We start from the raw sequence: 22,911 nt of genomic DNA, 5'->3' as shown, positions 1-22,911 counted from the left end.
CAGAATCTACCGTTACCCATGCGGAATCTATCCATATGAGACATCAACTCGTATGTTATTCTTCCACACACTGTCTGGCAGGCAGTATTGAAGCACAGCCCCCTAGTATGTACAGAGTACAGGTAGTGCTGTGAGGTACATGTATAATTTACAGTGTAGAGCGCAGTGAAAGTCAAGTGCGGGTATGACTGAGTGTATCAGGATTCCTGTCTCTCTGAGAGGTTTGCTGAGGTGCAGGAAAAGCAGTCGGAGCGACGCCTCGCCACCTCCTCTCCTCTCCCCATTATCACTCCCATCAATCCGTCCAAGGTGATAAGGACAGACTGTCTCTGGGGACGCCTGAGTGCCAGAGCGCTCCAGGGCAGACAGACCAAACCGTGGAGAGAGGCTGTAGATGAATATCCCTCTCTTTCTATCTATCACTTTCATTGTCTTTTTCTTTCTGTATTCTCTATCTTTAGCTTTCCCTCCTTTATGTACCTTTATTATGCGTTTATATCTCTGTCTCTCTCTCTTTCTCTCTCGCTTTCTCCCCCATTAACATATTGTCTGTGAATGCAGTAGAGGGTTTAATGGTGCTCAAGCAGCGGTGTCTGTCATGTGATTGTATTTCACGCCTGGATCCCGTGATTTTTCACCATGACTGTCAGCAAACCTGCATCGAAACCGATATTCCATCACATTCCTATATGAAATAAAATGTTTTTTTTTTAATGCAAGATGTATGGAAGTGCACACATTTATAAAAACGTATTGACCTTTTGTGCTATTTCTTATGAAATGTGAATCGCCCATAAGTTTGAAAAAAAAAACGAGATATGATTTGTAGGCCATATCCCCCAGCCCTGCTAGCACAGCAGAAATGTGTATTTTTGATCAGTGTGAAAGGATGTGTACATCCTACGTCCTGATGCATGCAGTTCCCTCCCACTGGGCACAGACTGGGTGAATCAACGTTGTTTCAATGTAATTTGTCAACGTATTGGGATGTGGAATTTGTGTGGAAAATACATTGGATTTGAAAAAAGTCATCAATGTGTCAATTATTAATTTGTATACAAACTGGCATTAAAGCCAGACTAAGTCAGCGGGACAGATGGAACTATCTAAAACAGAAGATACATCAAGTGTTGACATTTGGTTGCGTTGACAACCAAACAATTCAATATCACTTTTGAAATGCAATAAATAGTCTAATAAATTGCCAACTAGTTAACAAATTATATGTTCGATTCACGTCTCCAACTCAACCACAAATAAAAGTTAAGGAATGGGATTAAGCCAGTGGCTCAGATGGAATTAACCAAGCAGTAGATACATCTTTTTTTAAATGTTTATAGTTTGTTGCCTTGTCAACCAAACACAATTACATATTACTTTTGTAATACAGCAAATAACCTAAGTTAAGGTTATCTTACAAACAAATGTAACATTGGGTCAGTAACAGAAAGGTTGCTGGCTGGAGTCCCCGAGCTGACAAGGTAAAAATCAGTTGTTCTACCCCTGAGCAAGGCGTACCCCACTGTTCCCTGGGCACCGAAGACGTGGATGTTGATTAAGGCAGCCCTCCTCACCTCTCTGATTCAAAGGGGTTGGGTTAAACGTGTATGAAACATTTCAGTTGTACAACTGACTAGGTATCCCCCTTTCCCTAACACATCCATGGCCACATTTTGAGGTTACTGTAACTATACATTTCTTCTTATGTAATCATATAAGGCGTGCATGTTCAACATAGCATGCATAGGTCTTCGCAGGTCTGTGGAGATCTTCACAATTTCTGTAATAATCTACGCAGAAACTGAAATGGCACTGATCATTTGCACCATGTACAGTACTTTTAATGTAATCACATCTCCAGTCCAGACCATTTGTTTCTGCTATTAGATTAAGCACATTGATAACCCATTAATCTGTTATATAAATAAACAAAATATCTGACATTGTATTCCCATTTGAACTTTGTTGTGCTTTTAAATGGTTGAATGTGCAATGATAGACATTTGGGTGGCGACTAAACCGAAAATGAGACATTGTTTTTCCATTGGAATTTGGTTGTGCTTTTAGACAGGGATGAGAGGTTCAGCTCTTTTAACCGACTCTGATCTTTTCAACTCGTTCAGTCAAAAGAACAAATCTTTCGACTCATTTTCTTCATTTGAGTCAGTCATGCCCAGAGCACGAACGAACGATGAACTGAAAATTCGAAAGAGTCATGATTCGACAAGCCTCTCGTTCACGTCGTTCGCAATAGGTGTCTTATTGGAGCTATCATTTGGGACTGAGACTTGCAAACGTGTGCTTTTAACAATGTACATTTGTTGATCGCTAGCCATACAAATGTGTTGATACATTTGAAATGAGGTCTAGTTGGGGCCGCAACCGGACTAGATTGTGAACGACTCTTGACAGAGTGCATTGCTTGACTGCCGTGAGGGTGATAAGAGCAATGTCGTTCGGCAAACTGCAGACCCCCAACGATTCTTTCCTCGAGTTCGAGTTTGTTGAGGTTCTAGAAAGCTCTGTCCGTCATAATATTCAATCATCATTTAATTGCATTCACTCTTGCACCATGCACTATCAATTATCAATTCTTAACATGTCTTTTTCCTCTATGCTCATGATCTATTGTCCTGCGCACATATGACAGACAGTTGGTGGTCGGAGCACATCTCTGGAGCCGCTGAGCAGGAGTAGTACGTATTAGTCCTGCTGTAAGACTCATTGCGGCCAGCACTAGCAGGTCAAACGAATGACTAAAATGAACAAGTCGCCCATAAAAAACAAGTCATAACTCACGAGTCAGTAAAAGGAGTCATTCAAAAAGCACAAATTGTTTGCAAACTGCACATCACTAGAAACCACCATAGTGATAACACATTGGAAATTCAACAAACTTTTGGCTGTCTTTTTGAGTGGGTGAATATAGTTTGTAATCTCATTGATCAACATCTCAATCAACTATTACCCAATTATCCATGTTGATATGATGTGGTGTGCCCAGTGGGCTGTGGTCGTATCTGTGCCACCAGTACATCACGTTTAATAGGCATGGAATTGACCATTCATGTTCACAGCATGACAGTTGCTTTCACATTGTGGTTGAATTTTGGCGTTTCTTGACAGATTCCACATTCATGTATTCATCCGGACCAACCGCTGGTAAGAATTGTGCTCGCCGGAATGTAGGATTTTGACAGCATATTAGGGGATGCTTATACATTTTGGCCCACATAGTTTGACACAGACCACCATTGTCATATATTTCATACAGTCCAAAGGCTGTATATGCTCTAATGTGTATGCATTGATTTAACAGAAAAGCCCTCTTGATTGCCCAATACCAAGCTAGTCTGCTTTATAGAAACTAGAATGTCCCCAGTCCGGGCATTCTGGCCCAGTATTGGCACAGCTGATGGCTGGCTGGGTTGGGGTTGGATAACCTTGCCATATATCTGGCAGCCCATCTGGCATGGCAGGGCATGATTAGTGGAGCATGGGCAGATGGTGACAAGATCATACCCTGGGTCTTTGTTGTTTAGGGGGGTGCATTAATCCATGGATTCCATGGATGTGCCCTCCAGATAAGCCAAAGCCCATGTTGTTTATTCCCATTCTCTCTTGCTTGTTTATAGGCCTCCAGATACATATAGGTCATATTTGATTTGAGTCATGGCACCACTGGGCAAAACAATGGCAAAGGCCTTGCAGTCGAAGAGCCAGTGTGAAGCCAGTGAACAAGTCAGTAGGAAAAAGGCCTGTAGAACTCATCAAGCTCGGTGTGAGTGTGTGAGCAAGAGAAAGAGAGAGAGAGAGAAACCCTTGAGAAGCTTCATGCAGAGAGAGGAGTTAGACAGGTAGGCAGGCATGGAATCCTCACGAACCACAGGAAGTAACATAGGCAGGGCGAGAGAGAATGAGCTGGATTCTTGGAATGCACTTTAGCTGGGACTACATTCTACAGGCTGTCAGTCATTAACCAGCTGAACCCAGTGAACCTGAGTGGGGCTCTAAGGTTCTTCCTGGGAGCTAAGTTACACCGGCCAGCCGGCCAGTCAGACTCTATGACAGAGTCATGTGCTCCACGAGGAACGAGGGGTCATTGAGGGGGAAAACCACTCCAATCAAGGGAACAAAAACAAACACAGGTCATTGCTCTGGTCTGTTTGTTATGTTTGATCACTTAGTCAGCGGTTCGACCTCTTTCATTTTAATGTGGAAAGAACAGGGTTGTGCATTTCTCCTCACGCATTCTTATTCTAAAAATAATGTTATTGCAGCAGCTGTGGTAAATGTTGATAAGTTATTGAGTATTATAAACTGGGTGGTTCGAGCCCTGAATGCTGATTGGCTGAAAGCCGTGGTATATAAGACCGTATGTCACGTTCTGACCTTAGTTTGTTTTAGTATGGTCAGGGCGTGAGTTGGTGTGAGCAGTCTATGTTTGTTTTTCTATGTTGGGTTTTGAGTTCGGCTTAGTATGGTTCTCAATCAGAGGCAGCTGTCAATTGTTGTCCCTGATTGAGAATCATACTTAGGTAGCCTGGGTTTCACTTTTGGATTGTGGGTGTTTGTTTTCCGTTCCTTCATTCACTTTATTGTTTTGTATTTCAGTGTTCAGTTCGTTTCATTAAATATGTCATCATGAACACTTACCACGCCACGCTTTGGTCCGATCCTTCTTCCACCTCAGAATGCCGTTACAGAAACACCCACCACAAAAGGACCAAGCAGCGTGGTAACGGGCAGCAGCAGCAGCAGCGATGTCAGGACTCCTGGACATGGGAGGACGTTTTGGATGGCAAGGGTTGCTACACATGGGAGGAGATCCTGGCTGGAAGGGATCGCCTCCCGTGGGAACAAGTGGAGGCAGCTAGGAGAGCAGAGGCAGCCGGAGAGAGGAGCCAGCGATTTGAGGGAACACGGCTGGCAAGGAGGCACGAGAGGCAGCCCCAAAAATGTATTGGGGGGGGGTACACGGGGAGTATGGCTAAGGCAGGTAGGAGACCTGTGCCAACTCCCCGTGCTTAAAGTGGAGAGAGAGGGCGTCGTACTGGTCAGGCACCGTGTTATGCGGTGGAGCGCACGGTGTCCCCAGTACGCGTGCTTAGCCCGGTGCGCTACATTCCAGCTCCTCGTATCGGCCGGGCTAGAGTGGGCATCGAGCCAGGTGCCATGAAGCCAGCTCTGCGCATCTGGTCTCCAGTGCATCTCCTTGGGCCGGCGTACATGGCACCATCCTTACGCATGGTGTCCCCGGTTCGCCAGCACAGCCCAGTGCGGGCTATTCAACCTCGCCGCACTGGCCTGGCTACGGGAAGCATTCAACCAGGTAAGGTTGGGCAGGCTCGGTTCTCAAGAGCTCCAGTGCGCCTGCACGGACCGGTCTATCTGGTGCCACCTCCACCCACCAGCCCTCCGGTGGCAGCCCCCCGCACCAGGCTGTATCTCCGTCCCCGCCCTACAGGTGCTCCCGCCTGTCCAGCGCCGCCAGAGCCTTCCTCCTGCCTAGCACCGCCAGAGTCTCCCGTCAGTCCTGAGCCGCCAGAGTCTCCCGTCAGTCCTGAGCCGCCAGAGTCTCCCGTCAGTCCTGAGCCACCAGAGTCTCCCGTCTGTCCTGAGCCGCTAGAGTCTCCCGTCTGTCCTGAGCCGCCAGAGCCGCCAGTCTGTCCTGAGCCGCCAGAGCCGCCAGTCTGTCCTGAGCCGCCAGAGCCGCCAGTCTGTCCTGAGCCGCCATTCTGTCCTGAGCCGCCAGAGCCGCCAGTCTGTCCTGAGCCGCCAGTCTGTCCTGAGCCGCCAGAGCCGCCAGTCTGTCCTGAGCTGCCAGAGCCTCCAGTCTGTCCTGAGCCGCCAGAGCCGCCAGTCTGTCCTAAGCCGCCAGAGGCGCCAGTCTGTCCTGAGCCGCCAGTCAGCCAGGAGCCGCCAGCCAGCCAGGAGCCGCCTGTCAGCCAGGAGCCGCCAGTCAACCAGGAGCCTCCAGAGCCGTCAGTCAGCCAGGCGATGCCAGAATCACCCTTCAATCCGGAGCTGCCGGAGTCTCCCACCTGTCCGGCGCTGCCGGAGTCGTCCTTCATTCCGGCGCTGCCGGAATCCCCCGTCCATTCGGGACCCGTGGCTGGGGTCCCCAGTCCAAGGTCGGCGGCGAGGGTCGCCGCTCTAAAGAGGCCACGGAGGCGGGCTAAGAGGCAGACAAAAACTATGGTGAAGTGGGGTCCACGTCCCGCGCCAGAGCCGCCACTGGACAGACGCCCACCCAGACCCTCCCCTATAGGTTTAGGTTTTGCGGCCGGAATCCGCACCTTTTGGGGGGTGGGTACTGTCACGTTCTTTGTTTTTGTCTTTGTTTTAGTATGGTCAGGGCGTAAGTTGGGGTGGGCAGTTTATGTTTGTTTTTCTATGTTGGATTTTGAGTTCGGTCTAGTATGGTTCTCAATCAGAGGCAGCTGTCAATTGTTGTCCCTGATTGAGAATCATACTTAGGTAGCCCGGGTTTCACTTTTGGATTGTGGGTGTTTGTTTTCCGTGTGAGTGTTTGGTCCACACGGTACTCTTTCGGTTTTCGTTCGTTCACTTGATTGTTTTGTATTTCAGTGTTCAGTTCGTTTCATTAAATATGTCATCATGAACACTTACCACGCTGCGCTTTGGTCCGATCCTTCTTCCACCTCTGAATGCCGTTACAACATATACCACGGGTATGGCAAAACGTTTATTTTACTGCTCTAATTAGGTTGGTAACCAGTTTCTAATAGCAATAAGGCACCTCTGGGGTTTGTGATATTTGGCCAATATAAAATGGCTAAGGGCTGTGTCCGAGCACTCCGCGTTTGCGTCATTGCGTCATGCACCCCTTAGCCGGTTACACTGGCCATATACCACACCCCCCCCCCCCCCCCCCCAGACCTTATTGCTTAAATAACCTCATGTTAATACAGTGCAATGCAATACAACATTGGATGTGAGATTGTGCCCTATGTGGTGGATATTACCCCTGTCTTTTTACATGATAATGCTTCCACATTCATTTCCATGTTTGTGGCTGAAAGAAGACATAGTTTGGTCTTTGATGTGAGGGGATTAGTGTTTGTGAGCCCCGATGGTTCCGGGACAGATTATATAGTACAGTAGGAGGTAAATAAACAACCGCTTGGTCATACTCGTAGGAAGTGACGCACCACCTTGCTTTTACCCTCCAATACAAAAACAAGCCTAGGTTCAAAACGCTACATCCTTCTACAACATGACTGAAATAGACATTTCAAGAATTATTTTTAATCCTTTACTTGGAATGTTCACTGCAACAGACCCCATTGTCTTTTTTTGAGTTTATTTGTCAGGTTAGAACTCTCACAAGCCCCTGCAGTACTGTCATACACATCCGATATGACAGATAATCCAATTTGAGAGGCCCAATAGAGATTGCCGTTACACATGCCTCTCTATGAATGTCTGACACATCTTAGGCAGCTGTGAATGTATTACAGATAATGATGAAGAAATGGCTGCTGTGTCACGTTAATTGGCTGCTGTGTCGTGTTAATTGCGATGTGAGAGGGGCACAATCTGCTCATTTTGCGATGGCATGAGACAGTGGTCTTTTGGGCTTGTATTAATATTCCCCATCATGTACCATTAACACTGATGGAGCTGTGGAGGCCCTGAGATCAGCTTCTTTTGGCGTAGTCTGATGACTTTGGTAGAGACAGCAATCATAGGGACCGTACCATATTTTAACGCGTAGGGTAGATGGATGCGAGATGTTGAAGATAGAGTTGTTAGTTTGATTGATGTCGGACATTGTTGGGGAAGTACATTGGTCCACAACCTTTCTTTCTTACTTGTTTATATCGCCCATATCTAATTTTGGGTGGATTCCCAGCCTCTAACATTTGTGTTGGCACTAGATGCTCTACCATTGCATGACTCTACAGATGTGAGACATCCAATCATTTTTTGGGTGGTAACACCTGAGTTGATCAGAAACCCTAGAGTGTGCAAGATATGGAGACTGAAGCAAAAGACCCCAGGTCATAAATGATGTCAGCCACAGAGCAGAAAGAAGAGGAGAGTGGATGACTTCAATCAGGAAATGGACTTACATACAATCAAATGTACCCACAAATGGAAACTCCCTTGCTTGAGTGAGGACAGGTGTAATGTATACACACACCATGTCACAGAAGGGCCAGTTGTTATCATCACTGTTCCTGTGAGAAGGGAGGATGAGAATACGGGTGGGGGGAATATTCGCTGCTTCTGCTAAAGCTAATGGGGATCCCAATAAACGAATAAACCAAGATGCCACTGAATATCTTTTCTTAATAATATCTCTTCCCAGCTGCATCCTGACATCCAGTAACCAGGCCACATTGACTCAGTTTCTGGATAAAATTACAGCAATGGATTACGCTCGGATTTCATCAATACATTTTCTCTTTTGCAGGGCTAAAGTGTATCTTGAGTTCACATGTGTAACCTGAATGTTCTGTTGACCTCAATGCATGATTTGACACAAATATCTGAGTTAGGATTTGGTCCTTACAGAATACATTTCCAGAATCTGACAGAATATCTGCTGCGCTGTAAATAACAAACTTTCTGAGTAACAATTCAGATCATGTCATTGTGTACTGTATTATCTTGCTTTTTAAACAGGTAGATTTTCCTTTATGGAAACACTGTAGGTGTGGAACGACCCACACATGTGCTTTCGTTTTTCAGCTGCAGAGGATGTTAGTGTTAGCCAGTGAATGAAATATCCCACATGAAAGTGGTTGTCACAATTTTCCTCTCTTTGTGACTCATTTGTCAACAGAGAGGTTTCACACCCTCGTGGTTATCAGTCAATCTCTTTTTACATGCATGTGGATTTTGTCCCCATACATCAATATCAGTTATCATAAATTGCATATAAGCAAAATTATTAAATACCCAGAGATATTTTGCCACGACTAGTCTTCAAGGATACAATTTTGGGATGTATTGATTATTGATTAATGCTGGTTGTTTGAGTGATGTTGTGTTGTCCATGTATGTTTTAGAGGAAGTGGAAACGGTGGCTGTTGGCCATCTCCATCCTTGTCTGACCTCTCAGAGGTGCCGGAGAGTCAAGTTCCATGTTTTTCATCTTCCTCTATGAAAGTACCTCAAAACCAGAATGTATTTAACAGAAAGTCACCCTGTGGTCTTGTCTCACACCTTCTCTCACTTCCGTCACAATTTTGGCCATTCATATCCTCCTGACTTTCACTGCTGTGATATTTCGCTAGGTCCTCCCTCACATTGACATTAAGGTATCGTTCCGTGTCATGGCTCCAAACCACATTTCCTCCCCCAGACTATTTCCACTTGATCTGAAAACGAATGCTATACTATGGAGGCGTGATAAACTGTGAAAGCATGTCACTGTTGTTCCTGACCTGTACTGTTTTGAGCTTGTTAATCACAGGACGTTGCAGATATGAGTGGACCCCTGATGGCATTTCAAAAAAAATTTGGGGGGGAAATGACAAATATTTGGTGTTTGACGTTTTCATATTTGTAAGTTACATTCCCCCACTTCCTCACCCCCCCCCCCCCCCCCCCTCTTTCGCTCATCTTTCTCTCCCACACACACACACACACCGGCTGTTGTGAGGTCGTCACCCAGCTCTGGGGTGAAACGTGATCAGCCACAGTTCTCCTGGTTTGCCGCCCGCACCAGCTTTCTCGCTCTGTTTTTACTAATCAGGCCTCTGTGTCTGAGGATCCAGCCAGTCGTTAATGGTCAGAGGCGGTATGGCGGGCGCTGAGGCTGCTGCCAAATTACCACCAGGGGGTATCACATGGCAGGGGGTCAGCCTTGATACAGACCCAGAGGAGACATGTAGTTCTTAGGGTTCACACAAAGCCTTTACAATCACTCCTGGATGACTTTGGTCATTTAAGCCACTCTGATGTTCTAGGAACCGTTGAATCTGAGATGTTTTTCATGTTTTCTCTGTTTGCGGAATTTTTCAACTGAAATCCTTGTGTGGTTACTGATACATTCTGAGAATGGTCTGTTTGTACTGACATGGCTATTGTCAAGCATTAAGCAGCCATGCAGACCCCCACACACACACACACAGACACACACACAGACACACACACGAACACACACATATATACACACACTCATCCATTCAACAGCCTGTCCATGTTTGACCATGAATGAATGCTGGGCAGCTGTGTTAGTTCTCTACACACACTGACTGACTGCTGGGGGTTATTCCTGGCCAGAGCAACAGTGTACGTTTCTGTCACATGGACGCTCGGCTAGCTCTAAGCTGTGTGTTACCATTCTAAACTGGGCTGTGGTGGTGACTCACCCTGGGCTGGCTGGGCTCCGACCAACAAAGCGCTGAGCTGTGGGAAGTCATGATTCACTCCTCCTGCTCCCTCCGCTTATTTCACTTTAGTTTAGTTACCACCACACGCCCAAAATACTCTCCAGGCTACTACGACGTGACCGCGCTCCCCACTGACTGGCTGGCTAGCATGGACATACTGCTTTTCTCCAGCACCACCATGCATTTCTGCTGTTACCTATGGGGAATATCTGCTCTGGCCCACTGAGAGAAAGGGTTTACTAGGCCTAGGGTGCATTTAACTGGAGTCACTGACCCTGACATGGACTAGAGAGAGACATTACGCCATTGCTCTGTAAAGGTTTCTGAGGTATGCACTGCATGACTCATGGTTGTGGTGGATGATAACTCTTTAGTGAGTGTGTTGTTGTCCTTTCATGGAGTGTCCACCATTACAAAGAAGTTGTTTTTGGGGAGAAAGAATGTGTGCAACCTTAAGTCGAATACAGCTGTGGAGTGGAGACCCAGCTATCTTGGGCTGACTAAGTTTGTGACCCACATTGTGGGTCCATTGTTTGTGCATGACTTTCCCTCAGAAAATGTATGCGTGTGCATGTCTGTGCGCTGAGGTAGCGAGCAAGGTGAAAGTGACTATTGATAGTCAATGGCCAGAGATGGGAGCCAACGTTCAATGTATCATGTCAGCGTCTAGAGGGGAGTAGATTCTAAGTTACACCACTACTACTACTGCACACACACACACACACACACACACACACACACACACACACACACACACACACACACACACACACACACACTCAGTCTCCCTCTTTTTCCTTTCTCTCGCTGGTTCTTTCTCTCTATTCTGTAGTTAAATCATGAACTACTCATAATGAAGGATCTCTCCTCTCCGTGATGAATGAATTTCAGATGCCGTGTGCTCTAACCTAGTTCATCTGAAATGAAACAGGCCCTTTATTAAACAGGCTGTCTGTGCACAGGTCGACTCGCCCTTCAGTTGCGTCTCGAGTAACCCTTGAATATGCCATTTTCCTGTCTGGAGGGCCAGTGGGGAGCTCGTTTGCAGTAAATCTAATTTCACTTCACAATGCCTGGGTGACTTAGCCGTAAAGAAGATTGAGACTCGCACAAACAGTGTTAGGTATGACCTCAGATGACATACTGTATGTCATGGGTTTCACTGACCTTCTGAAAGTGAGATCTCCTAACCCTGATTCTAGAACAAAGAGGTTTTGTTAAACGCAGATGATGATGTGACTGGTGCATTTCCGTCCCAGCAGCCCTCAGGGGAAGGCCCCTGGTAATGGACCCTGTTGCCCAATTACTTTTGCTTTGGTCTTATGATGTTTCACCTAATGCCCCGTTTGATGACTAATTATAAAAACAAATGTGTTATATTTTCTTCCCCAATATGTGTTGGAACGAAAGAAGTCTGACATTGTTTTATTGATTTCACACATTGCCGTCGAGCTTGGCTTTGTGTGTTTTGGTCGAGGTAAACCTCACGCAAAACCCACTTTCATCACCTTCCTTTTCTTATTCTCTCTCACACACACTCCCAACGCACACACACCACACACATACACGCACACATTGTCGTGAGTTGAAAATAAGACATAATCAGGGCAGGAAGAACACAGGGTGGAGGGAAGTAGGGCATAGCAGTTGTCAGTGGTGTATAGTGTACTGTACATCACCACCAACATCGGCCTTCAAGTGGGAAGCCCTGAATTATTACTGTTTGTTAATTAATATTTCTCTGCCAGCCCAGAGGAAGACTGGGGCCCCACTCTCTGTGCTCTGTGCTAAATAATTCACAGCTAGTTGCTGATAATCCTGCTGGTTTACTTTCGATCACAAGGTTGTTTTCTTCCTCCTTCTCACTCAGGGGGCAGCCTTAGATGTGTTTTGATAGATGCAGATGGATTGAATATAGGCTAGCCTCACTTTAAACTACAAATGCCATGTTATAATATTGCACTAAATTACTCAAAAGTTTATGTGCATTCCCTGTGGAAACTCCAGGTCGAAACAGGGATAATATATAATCAAATTTTATCCTAGAAAAATAAATGCACTGTAAAAACTGTGTTTTATTTCTTCTTTTGATTTGGTACTATGGGTAGGGTTGCAAAGCCACCGGTAATTTACTAAAATTACTGGAATCTTCACTAATTTAGCTAATTAGCAGAAAATCTATGGCAATCTATCGTAACTTTGGTAATTTATACTTGAATAACTTTTTAAATATATATTCATATATAGTATTCATTTTTTATATCAGTGTCTATATTGTCCACAAGTTTCTAGTAGATAGACCACGTGGTTCAAGAGAAAATAGCCTAATTAATGAAAAAAACATCAACAATGGCATTATTTTGCAACTCTTTCAACTATTGACTTTTTTCACAACTCCCACCATTTTGATGCCAAAACATTGACAACAAATACATATTGACATAGTAAAATAAATAAAAGTGTGTAAAACATTTTTTAACGGATATTTCATGCTGAAACCCTCATATTGTGAAATTGTTAGATTACTTGTTAGAAATTACTGCATGGTCGGAACTAGAAGCACAAGCATTTCGCTACACTTGCATTAACATCTGATAATTAATTTGTATATGACAAATAAAATTTGATTTGATTAAATACCAATGGTATTTACTAAGTTTATGGTTCATATTTAGGATAATGTTTAACAGCTTTGTCATTAAATTTGTGATATTTCTTTTAATTATTTAATAATTTAATGTGATAAGGCCACACAGAGGGCCAGAGATAATTACAGACACCTGTGATAATCTGAAGGACCCAAAAGGGCCACTAAATGTCTTGTGATAGATTACATCAGCTGGGGTAGACAATCTGGACCCTCTCTTTCTAAAATTATCCGTCGCCATTGTTGCAGCCCCTATTACTCTCTTTTGTATCGTCTGAGATTCCTAAAGATTGGAAAGCTGCCGCGGTCATCCCCCTCTTCAAAGGGGGTGACACTCTAGACCGAAACTGTTACATACCTATATCTATCCTACCCTACATTTCTAAAGTCTTCGAAAGCTAAGTTAACAAACAGATCACTGACCATTTCGAATCCTACCGTACCTTCTTCGCTGTGCACATCAGAAACGCTCAAGGTACTAAATTATATCATAACCTCCATCGATAAAAAACAGTACTGTGCAGCCGTCTTCATCGACCTGGCCAAGGCTTTCGACTCTGTCAATCACCGTATTCTTATCGGCAGACTCAAATCAAATTAAATCAAATTAATTTACATAGCCCTTCGTACATCAGCTGATATCTCAAAGTGCTGTACAGAAACCCAGCCTAAAACCCCAAACAGCAAGCAATGCAGGTGTAGAAGCACGGTGGCTAGGAAAAACTCCCTAGAAAGGCCAAAACCTAGGAAGAAATCTAGAGAGGAACCAGGCTATGTGGGGTGGCCAGTCCTCTTCTGGCTGTGCCAGGTGGAGATTATAACAGAACATGGCCAAGATGTTCAAATGTTCATAAATGACCAGCATGGTCGAATAATAATAAGGCAGAACAGTTGAAACTGGAGCAGCAGCACGGCCAGGTGGACTGGGGACAGCAAGGAGTCATCATGTCAGGTAGTCCTGGGGCATGGTCCTAGGGCTCAGGTCCTCAGAGAGAGAGAAAGAAAGAGAGAAAGAGAGAATTAGAGAGAGCACACTTAAATTCACACAGGACACCGAATAGGACAGGAGAAGTACTCCAGATATAACAAACTGACCCTAGCCCCCCGACACATAAACTACTGCAGCATAAATACTGGAGGCTGAGACAGGAGGGGTCAGGAGACACTGTGGCCCCATCCGAGGACACCCCTGGACTGGGCCAAACAGGAAGGATATAACCCCACCCACTTTGCCAAAGCACTGCCCCCACACCACTAGAGGGATATCTTCAACCACCAACTTACCATCCAGAGACAAGGCTGAGTATAGCCCACAAAGATCTCCGCCACGGCACAACCCAAGGGGGGGCGCCAACCCAGACAGGATGACCACATCAGTGAATCAACCCACTCAGGTGACGCACCCCTTCCAGGGACGGTATGAGAGAGCCCCAGTAAGCCAGTGACTCAGCCTCTGTAATAGGGTTAGAAGCAGAGAATCCCAGTGGAAAGAGGGGAACCGGCCAGGCAGAGACAGCAAGGGCGGTTCGTTGCTCCAGAGCCTTTCCGTTCACCTTCTCACTCCTGGGCCAGACTACACTCAATCATATGACCCACTGAAGAGATGAGACTTCAGTAAAGACTTAAATGTTGAGACCGAGTTTGCGTCTCTGACATGGGTAGGCAGACCGTTCCATAAAAATGGAGCTCTATACGAGAAAGCCCTGCCTCCAGCTGTTTGCTTAGAAATTCTAGGGACAATTAGGAGGCCTGCGTCTTGTGACCGTAGCGTACGTGTAGGTATGTACGGCAAGACCAAATCAGAGAGATAGGTAGGAGCAAGCCCATGTAATGCTTTGTAGGTTAGCAGTAAAATCTTGAAATCAGCCCTTGCTTTGACAGGAAGCCAGTGTAGGGAGGCTAGCACTGGAGTAATATGATCAAATATTTTGGTTCTAGTCAGGATTCTAGCAGCCGTATTTAGCACTAACTGAAGTTTATTTAGTGCTTTATCAGGGTAGCCGGAAAGTAGAGCATTGCAGTAGTCTAACCTAGAAGTGACAAAAGCATGGATTAATTTTTCTGCATCATTTTTGGACAGAACGTTTCTGATTTTTGCAATGTTACGTAGATGGAAAAAAGCTGTCCTTGAAATGGTCTTGATATGTTCTTCAAAAGAGAGATCAGGGTCCAGAGGAACGCCGAGGTCCTTCACAGTTTTATTTGAGACGACTGTACAACCATTAAGATTAATTGTCAGATTCAACAGAAGATCTCTTTGTTTCTTGGGACCTAGAACAAGCATCTCTGTTTTGTCCGAGTTTAAAAGTAGAAAGTTTGCAGCCATCCACTTCCTTATGTCTGAAACACATGCTTCTAGCGAGGGCAATTTTGGGGCTTCACCATGTTTCATTGAAATGTACAGCTGTGTGTCATCCGCATAGCAGTGAAAGTTAACATTATGTTTTCGAATGACATCCCCAAGAGGTAAAATATATAGTGAAAACAATAGTGGTCCTAAAACGGAACCTTGAGGACAAACCATTCACAGAGACAAACTGATATCTTTCCGACAGATAAGATCTAAACCAGGCCAGAACTTGTCCGTGTAGACCAATTTGGGTTTCCAATCTCTCCAAAATAATGTGGTGATCGATGGTATCAAAAGCAGCACTAAGGTCTAGGAGCACGAGGACAGATGCAGAGCCTCGGTGTGATGCCATTAAAAGGTCATTTACCACCTTCACAAGTGCAGTCTCAGTGCTATGATGGGGTCTAAAACCAGACTGAAGCACTTCGTATACATTGCTTGTCTTCAGGAAGGCAGTGAGTTGCTGCGCAACTCAACAGCCTTTCTCAAATGACTGCCTCGCCTGGTTCACCAACTACTTCTCAGCTACTTCTCACTTCTCAGTCTGTTGTATGGACCTCTATCAGTCTCTATGGGGGTACCATAGGGTTCAATTCTCTGGCCGACTCTTTTCTCTGTATACATCAATGATGTCACTCTTGCTGCTGGTGATTCCTTGATCCACCTCTATTCAGACGACACCATTATGTATACATCTGGCCCTTCTTTGGATACTGTGTTAACAAACCTCCAAACAAGCTTTAATGCCATACAACACTCCTTCCGTGGCCTCCAACTGCTCGATCGCTGCCCGCACATGCCCGCCCAACTAGCATCACCACTCTGGACAGTTCTGACTTAGAATATGTGGACAACCTCAAATATCTAGGTATCTGGTTAGACTGTAAACTCTCCTTCCAGGCTCATATTAAGCATCTCCAATCCAAAATTAAATCTAGAATCAACGTCCTATTTCATAACAAAGCCTCCACCACTCACGCTGCCAAACATACCCTCGTAAAACGGACTATCCTACCAATCCTCGACTTCGGCGATGTCATTTACAAAATAGTCTCCAACACTCTACTCAGCAAACTGGATGCAGTCTATCACAGTGCCATCCGTTTTGACACCAACGCCCCATATACTCCCCACCACTGCGACCTGTGTGCTCTCGTTGACTGGCCCTCGCTACATATTCGTCTCCAGACCCACTGACTCCAGGTCATCTCTAAGTCTTTGCTAGGTAAAGCTCCGCCTTATCTCAGATCACGGGTCACCATAACAACATAACACCATAGCACACGCTCCAGCAGGTATATCTCCTTGGTCGTCCCCAAAGCCAACACCCCCTCTGGCCGCTTTTCCTTCCAGTTCTCTGCTGCCAATGACTGGAATGAATTGCAAAAATCGCTGAAGTTGGAGACTTATATCTCCCTCACTAACTTTAAGCATCAGCTATCTGAGCAGCTTACCGATCTCTGCAGCTGTACTGGACATAGCCCATCTGCAAATAGCCCATCCAACTACCTACCTCATCCCCATATTGTTTTTATTTACCTTTTTGCTCTTTTGCACACCAGTATTTCTACTTGCACATCCTCATCCGCACATCTTTCACTCCAGTGTTAATTTGCTAAATTGTAAGTACTTCGCTACTATGACCTATTTATTGCCTTACCTCCTTACTCCATTTGCACACACTGTATATCGATTTTTCTAATGTGTTATTGACTGTACTTTTGTTTATCCTATGTGTAACTCTGTGTTGTTGTTTTTTGTCGCACTGCTTTGCTTTATCTTGGCCAGGCCGCAGTTGTAAATGAGAACTTGTTCTCAACTGGCCTACCTGGTTAAATAAAGATAAATATCTTTATTTAATAAATAAATAAAAAACATTAAATCATTGAAAGTTACCAAAATTCTAGTAGTTTACTGGTAAACATAAAAAGTTCGAGGTAATATAACCCTCCCTTTGCAACCCTAACTATGGAAGATGATGTGGATCGATGTGGCATTCCTTTGAGTTGAGCTTCTGAGGCTAACCCATTGAGATCCGAGTCTCATTCACAACGGTGCCCTGATCACAGTAACGTAAACATCCTAAATACGATATGAAACAAAACAGCGATCAATACAATGAACAATTTTATAAGAAAAACAATGACATTTCTCAGCTACTAGGACCTCAATCACTACTTTAGTTTGCCGTAGTGGCACCAGAACATCCAATTGTAATGAGTTTTGTAAATCGTTCCAGCAGTGAGGTGCCTTAAAACTAATAGAGGATTTACCTAATTCGGTGGACACCCGAGGAAGCTCAGGAGTTAACCAACACTGTGAACGGGTTTGGTAGCTAATGTTTTTATACTTCAACAATGAAGTTAGGTAAGTGCCTATCACAGCTGTGCTATCTAGTGCTGAGCTTGTTCATTTGAACAGAAGGCAGAGACAGTGAGACCCAGAGGAGCTGTTCAATATTTAATTGTTAATTGTTGTCACTGATACTGTACAGCTTCATAAAGTCATCTACAAAGGAGACTTAGGGAGACCCTCCCACAGTGCCCTTTGTTAATGTGTTTGTTCATTGCCTTTATAATGTCACACACACGCACGCACATTCGCATACACACACACAGTTCCTCACTGCGTCGTTGCTCATAATAATAGTGTTGTATCACCAGCTGATTATTTCATTCTGAAAGACGAATTCTCTTCCTCTTTGTTAGTCTGTTGTACTCTAAAATGACAACTGATATTTATCTCTGAGTTGATGTCTGATTTTGCCTACGCAACCTCTGTGTACACTGTAGCCTATCACAATGTAGTCACCTACGGGCACATCAAGGCAAAACAGTCCTACAGCACTTTCTATCCTGTGTATACCCCGCCAACCTCAATTCACGTCCTGTTTATTTCACCCAACTAGCTCTACCCTCAGTCTGAACCAGTCAAAGCTCAATTATTTCCAATATGATCCCAGAACTGTGACATGCTGAGAGTGGAACGAGAAGGGATGAGAAGGAGGGGTGAGCAGGGGGATATGCTCTCCTCCCCTGGCTCTCGTCAAGCATTAACAGTTGGACTCCCAGAAGCCTGGAGTAATGATTATACAGTTAGCTGCTTGTCTGTCTAGAAGCTGTCTGTCTGGCAGACAAATATGATGTCGAAATATGTCATCCACACACAACAGACAACATGATGAAACGACCTGCAACGGCTTGTTTACAGAAACAGACTGTTTTTTTTTATATTCATCTGTTGTTATTGGTGAGTTAATGAATTGGACTTTGAAGATCAAGTGTCAAACATAAGAACGATAGCTCGTCTAATTTACAAAGGTATGTCATGTGGTTGCTAGTCTAATTCGCAAGGTATTGTAAGGGTATTGACAATGGTTTGAAGTTATGGCTCATTTCCATAGACATATCGGTGTATTAAAGATAACGAGGGAAGGTTGTGGTTGCCCTGTAGATGAGCAGAGAGATATGGAAGGTGTGGAAGATTAGGCCATGGAAAGGGAACAAGCTCTTTGTCTGTTTTTGTCCTCCTTGTTTTTGTCCTTGTTGTTTTGTCCTCTACATTATTCAAACCGTTAAAAAGAGAAGATGGTTCTGTTCTACTGCTGGCCTGCTTAGCTCACAGAGACTACGAATGAAATAATCTATGGACTAGGGCAATCAATCTGTTCAATCAAGACCAATTAATGGCATCACGCGTATTACTGTAATAGTACTAGTCAACACTGCTCTGAAAAATACAGTATTTTGACATGGGGGAAAATATCAATGTCGAAATGTATATTCTGTAATAACTAAAATATTATGAGGAGAGGGACACCAAAGTGTCTTATTAACAGTGTTTGCAAGCATCGCCGTTTATTTATCGAGCTACAAAGAAAGGGAATATTATGATGCTACTGTGAGCCTTTTCTCCCCTAGTCATAAAGGTAACCTGAGGGCAAATAGTAGACGATTTAGAATTCTGAGAAGATTCCCCCCCTGGAGTCTGTTCCTCTGCAGCAGGCCCCTGGCTCCAGGCTCTGCACATTAAAACACCGTGACTCAGCAGAAAGAAACCCCTCCAAGCATGATGAGTCCACACACACCACACACTCCTGGGCTCAAATAGACAGACTGCAGCCTCAGCTGTCTGTAGGGCTGCAGGAGCTTTAAGTGCTCCAGTGTTGAGATGAGCACAATGAAAAATGCCTCCGCATTGAACCACTTTGAATCAATGTGGAACCATACTGAGTGACGCTACCTTAGACTTCCTGCACATAACGTATTTATTTTCGATGCTTTTATTGTCACATCATATGATTTCCAATGTGCTTTACATTTTCTTATTTTTAAATTTTTTACAATTAACGCTCAATCATTGTTGTCTGTAGCGCGCTAGAGCCCTTAACTAATGTCATCGTTGTCCTTTCCTAGGTATCAGCACAACAAGATAATGCTGTTTGTGCTGTAGGCTAGTAATCTCAAATCGCCATGACCGTCTGAGCTATGAATGTGGGTCAAGAGAGACTAGTCCAGAGACTACATGTGTATCCTATTAGGAAAATCACGGGATGTTTGTCAGGTTTGTCTTGCAGAGGTGTTGAATCCAGGATTCTCTGTTGAAGCTAGTGGCGAAGAGGTGATAAAAACACATTTGAGGTATGTCATTACTGTGGTATGTCCCCCGTCTAACTGAACACCTGAACAGAATGAAAGTTTGTGCGCTTGTGCGTGCATGCACGTGGGCACGTTTGTACGTGTATGGAGGAGAGAGACAGCATTTTCTGTTCTCCATATTTGTAGAAGAAAGAAGAAAAAAAAATAAACCTCAGAGAAATTAGGTCCTTTGCATCCTTTGGGTCCATTGACTGTGTATCCAACAAACATCTTGTCTGTGTGTTGTGTTCTCTGCAGGACGTGAGCAGGATGTCTGCGGATGAGGGGGCTCGTGCCCACGTCAGGTCGGGGGATGCTCCCATGTACGTGTATGAGTCGACGGTGCACTGTGCCAACGTGCTGCTGAGTCTGGAGGACCAGCGGCGGCAGGACATCCTGTGTGATGTGACGGTGGTGGTGGAGGGGACGGAGATCAGGGCCCACAGGGCAGTCCTGGCAGCCAGCAGCAGATACTTCCTACAGGTGCTGCTGGGACACACACACCCCGAGCAGGAGCCAATCATCAGCCTGTCTGACAAGGTGGGTAATGACCAATCATGTACATGTATATGTATGTCTAACAGCCCTTAGAAAGCGCTAATAACTTGACTTGAAAGACTTTATGCACCCCTGGGCGTGGCCGTTTTATACTGTTACAATGTATTATTACACAGCCCTTCCATTACATTCAGATACCTGCAATAGAGTGGTAAAAAATAAGTGTCAGTCAAAGAGAGAGACAAGAGAGAGAGAGAGAGAATCTAGACTTATTGAGTACTCAAAATTCATGATCTTTTGTGTCTGTGTGAGTCAGAGAGAGAGAGAGTCAGATAGAGACAGGGAGGCGGCCGAGTAGCTTGCTCAGGTGTCACACTGAAGCATTCCAATAGCTTGTTTACCTAGTGTTGGAAGGATTCCTGAAAACCCGGTGTGAATTTTCAGAATCAGTGATACGTTATCTTTCCGCCGTTTCCGCCACTATATCTAATTGCGGGCGGAACAGCCCCGGCCCACATCACAGTGGCTGCCATTAGCATATAATGTCCTAGATCTGTCAATGTGATTATCTATTTGACTCTACCTCATATAGTAATCACTATCAACGACTGAACCACTTCTTCACATGTCAAAATCCATCCTCTAATGACTAGAAAGCATGGCTTATTTCAGTTTTGGTTTGTTTAAAAAATGTATATCTTAAATTCAAGTTTTCAAACATTTTGCAATCATAAATAATTCACATGAATACAAATCAACTTTCACATCAATACATTTAAGATCATAATTACATAGCATGGTTTACAGATGTAATAGTTTCCACAGAGATGTTTTCTTTTTCTTGTTTTTAGTTTCATTTTGGTTTGTAAAATAAATAAATAGTGTTTGAACAATAATGTTGTTTTATAGTCTTATAGACATCTTGTCTTCCACATGTTACTGTTCCTAATGCATATTATTGTCCACAATATTTGTTAAGTAATGTCAATGCATAATATTCTCCACCAAACTTCTTTAGTAAAGTAATCCACGTAAATATCGAAGACACCTTGACTTGGGAATTATACATACATCAAACACGATCATTCTCATCAGGTCCGCTATTTCTTTACTACTGTAGTATTTCACTTAAAGGTTTTCTCAATTCTCTTCATCATGACAATTAGGCATAGGACACAATTCACTTTTGACAAAACAACTCCACTTTACTGCAGCACGCACTGGTCATGGTTTTCAAAGGAAAAAGGTGCAAATAAAGTCATACAATTAAAATGTTGACACACAGGTCCATATATGCACACATGCAAATGAACATGTGCACACACGCAACACACAAACACACAGCACACACAATTCCTAACTCTGGCACTCATTGTTCTAAACTGACCTGCCTAATTGGCCTCCCATCCTATTCTAACCACCTCTCGCCGTCTTTGTAAACATGGTACCTGATGAAATTGCTGTACAATATGATCTTGTTGCCATCTGAGGCACATTCAGATGTCATAAATCAGCACTGCAGATCTATCCCTGTCCTCTGCCGTGCCTTGATTGTATTACTGTTGATGATATCTGGAAATGTGCATGTACATCTACTGTTGCTAGCCCCAATTCTGACTTGTGCTCTGATATCTGCTTCACTGATTTCTGCTCTCATAAAAGCCTGGGTTTTCTGCACGTTACCTAAAATGGATCAATTGAAAGTGTGGATTCACAGCTCCAATCCAGATGTGTTGGTCATTACTGAGACATGGTTAAGGAAGAGTGTTTTGAAAACTGATGTTAACTTTTCTGGTTATAACCTTTTTCGGGCAAGACAGATCTTCCAAAGGTGGGGGAGTGGCAATATTTACCAAGGATCACCTTCAGTCCCCAAACAATTTGATTTGCTGGTTTTAAGCATTAAACTTTCAAATAGCCCTTTGTTGACTGTTGCTGGGTGCCATCGTCCTCCATCAGCACCGGCCTGTACCCTACCTGCCCTAACCTCTCTCCTGACCCCTTACACTAAGTCTGAATTTGTCTTGCTTGGTGACCTAAATTGGGACATGCTTAAACCACCTGACCAAGTCCTGAAGCAATGGGACTCCCTAAATCTTTCTTAAATTATTACCAATCCCGCAAGGTATGACACCAAACACCCAGAAAAGGCTACTCTCCCCGAAGTTATCCTCACAAATAATCCTGATAGGTATCAGTCTGGTGTTTTCTGTAATGACCTTCGTGATCACTGTTTTACAGCCTGTGTTCGTAATGGCTGCTCAGTGAAACGACCTGTCCTGATTTGTCATAGACGATTGCTAAAAAAAATGAATGAGCAAGCCTTCCTTCATGAACTGGCCTATGTTAAATGGTATAGAATCAGCTTGACCCCCCCTCCGTCGAAGACGCTTGAACCTTCTTTTTTTA

At 44.3% G+C, this 22,911-nt stretch overlaps 1 protein-coding gene across 2 annotated transcripts in view; it reads left to right on the top strand.

The window, feature by feature from the left end:
- Positions 1-22,911, top strand: part of LOC139383902 (transcription regulator protein BACH2-like) — a 50,237-nt gene that overhangs the window by 8,051 nt on the left and 19,275 nt on the right. Inside the window, exons 1-2 of one of the 2 annotated variants that reach the window (XM_071128507.1) lie at positions 10,347-10,698; positions 20,263-20,544. In XM_071128507.1, coding sequence (XP_070984608.1) covers positions 20,275-20,544 — 270 coding nt within the window. In that variant the 5' untranslated portion in view covers positions 10,347-10,698; positions 20,263-20,274. Of the gene's footprint in view, positions 1-10,346; positions 10,699-20,262; positions 20,545-22,911 lie in introns of those variants that run through there. The other variant, XM_071128506.1, reaches the window with a different exon arrangement.

The sequence above is a fragment of the Oncorhynchus clarkii genome, chromosome 25 (genome assembly GCF_045791955.1).
Source record: "Oncorhynchus clarkii lewisi isolate Uvic-CL-2024 chromosome 25, UVic_Ocla_1.0, whole genome shotgun sequence".
NCBI lineage: Eukaryota > Metazoa > Chordata > Actinopteri > Salmoniformes > Salmonidae > Oncorhynchus > Oncorhynchus clarkii.
The sequence above is the reverse complement of the archived record's forward strand: the minus strand, read 5'-3'. Positions and strand labels throughout refer to the sequence as shown.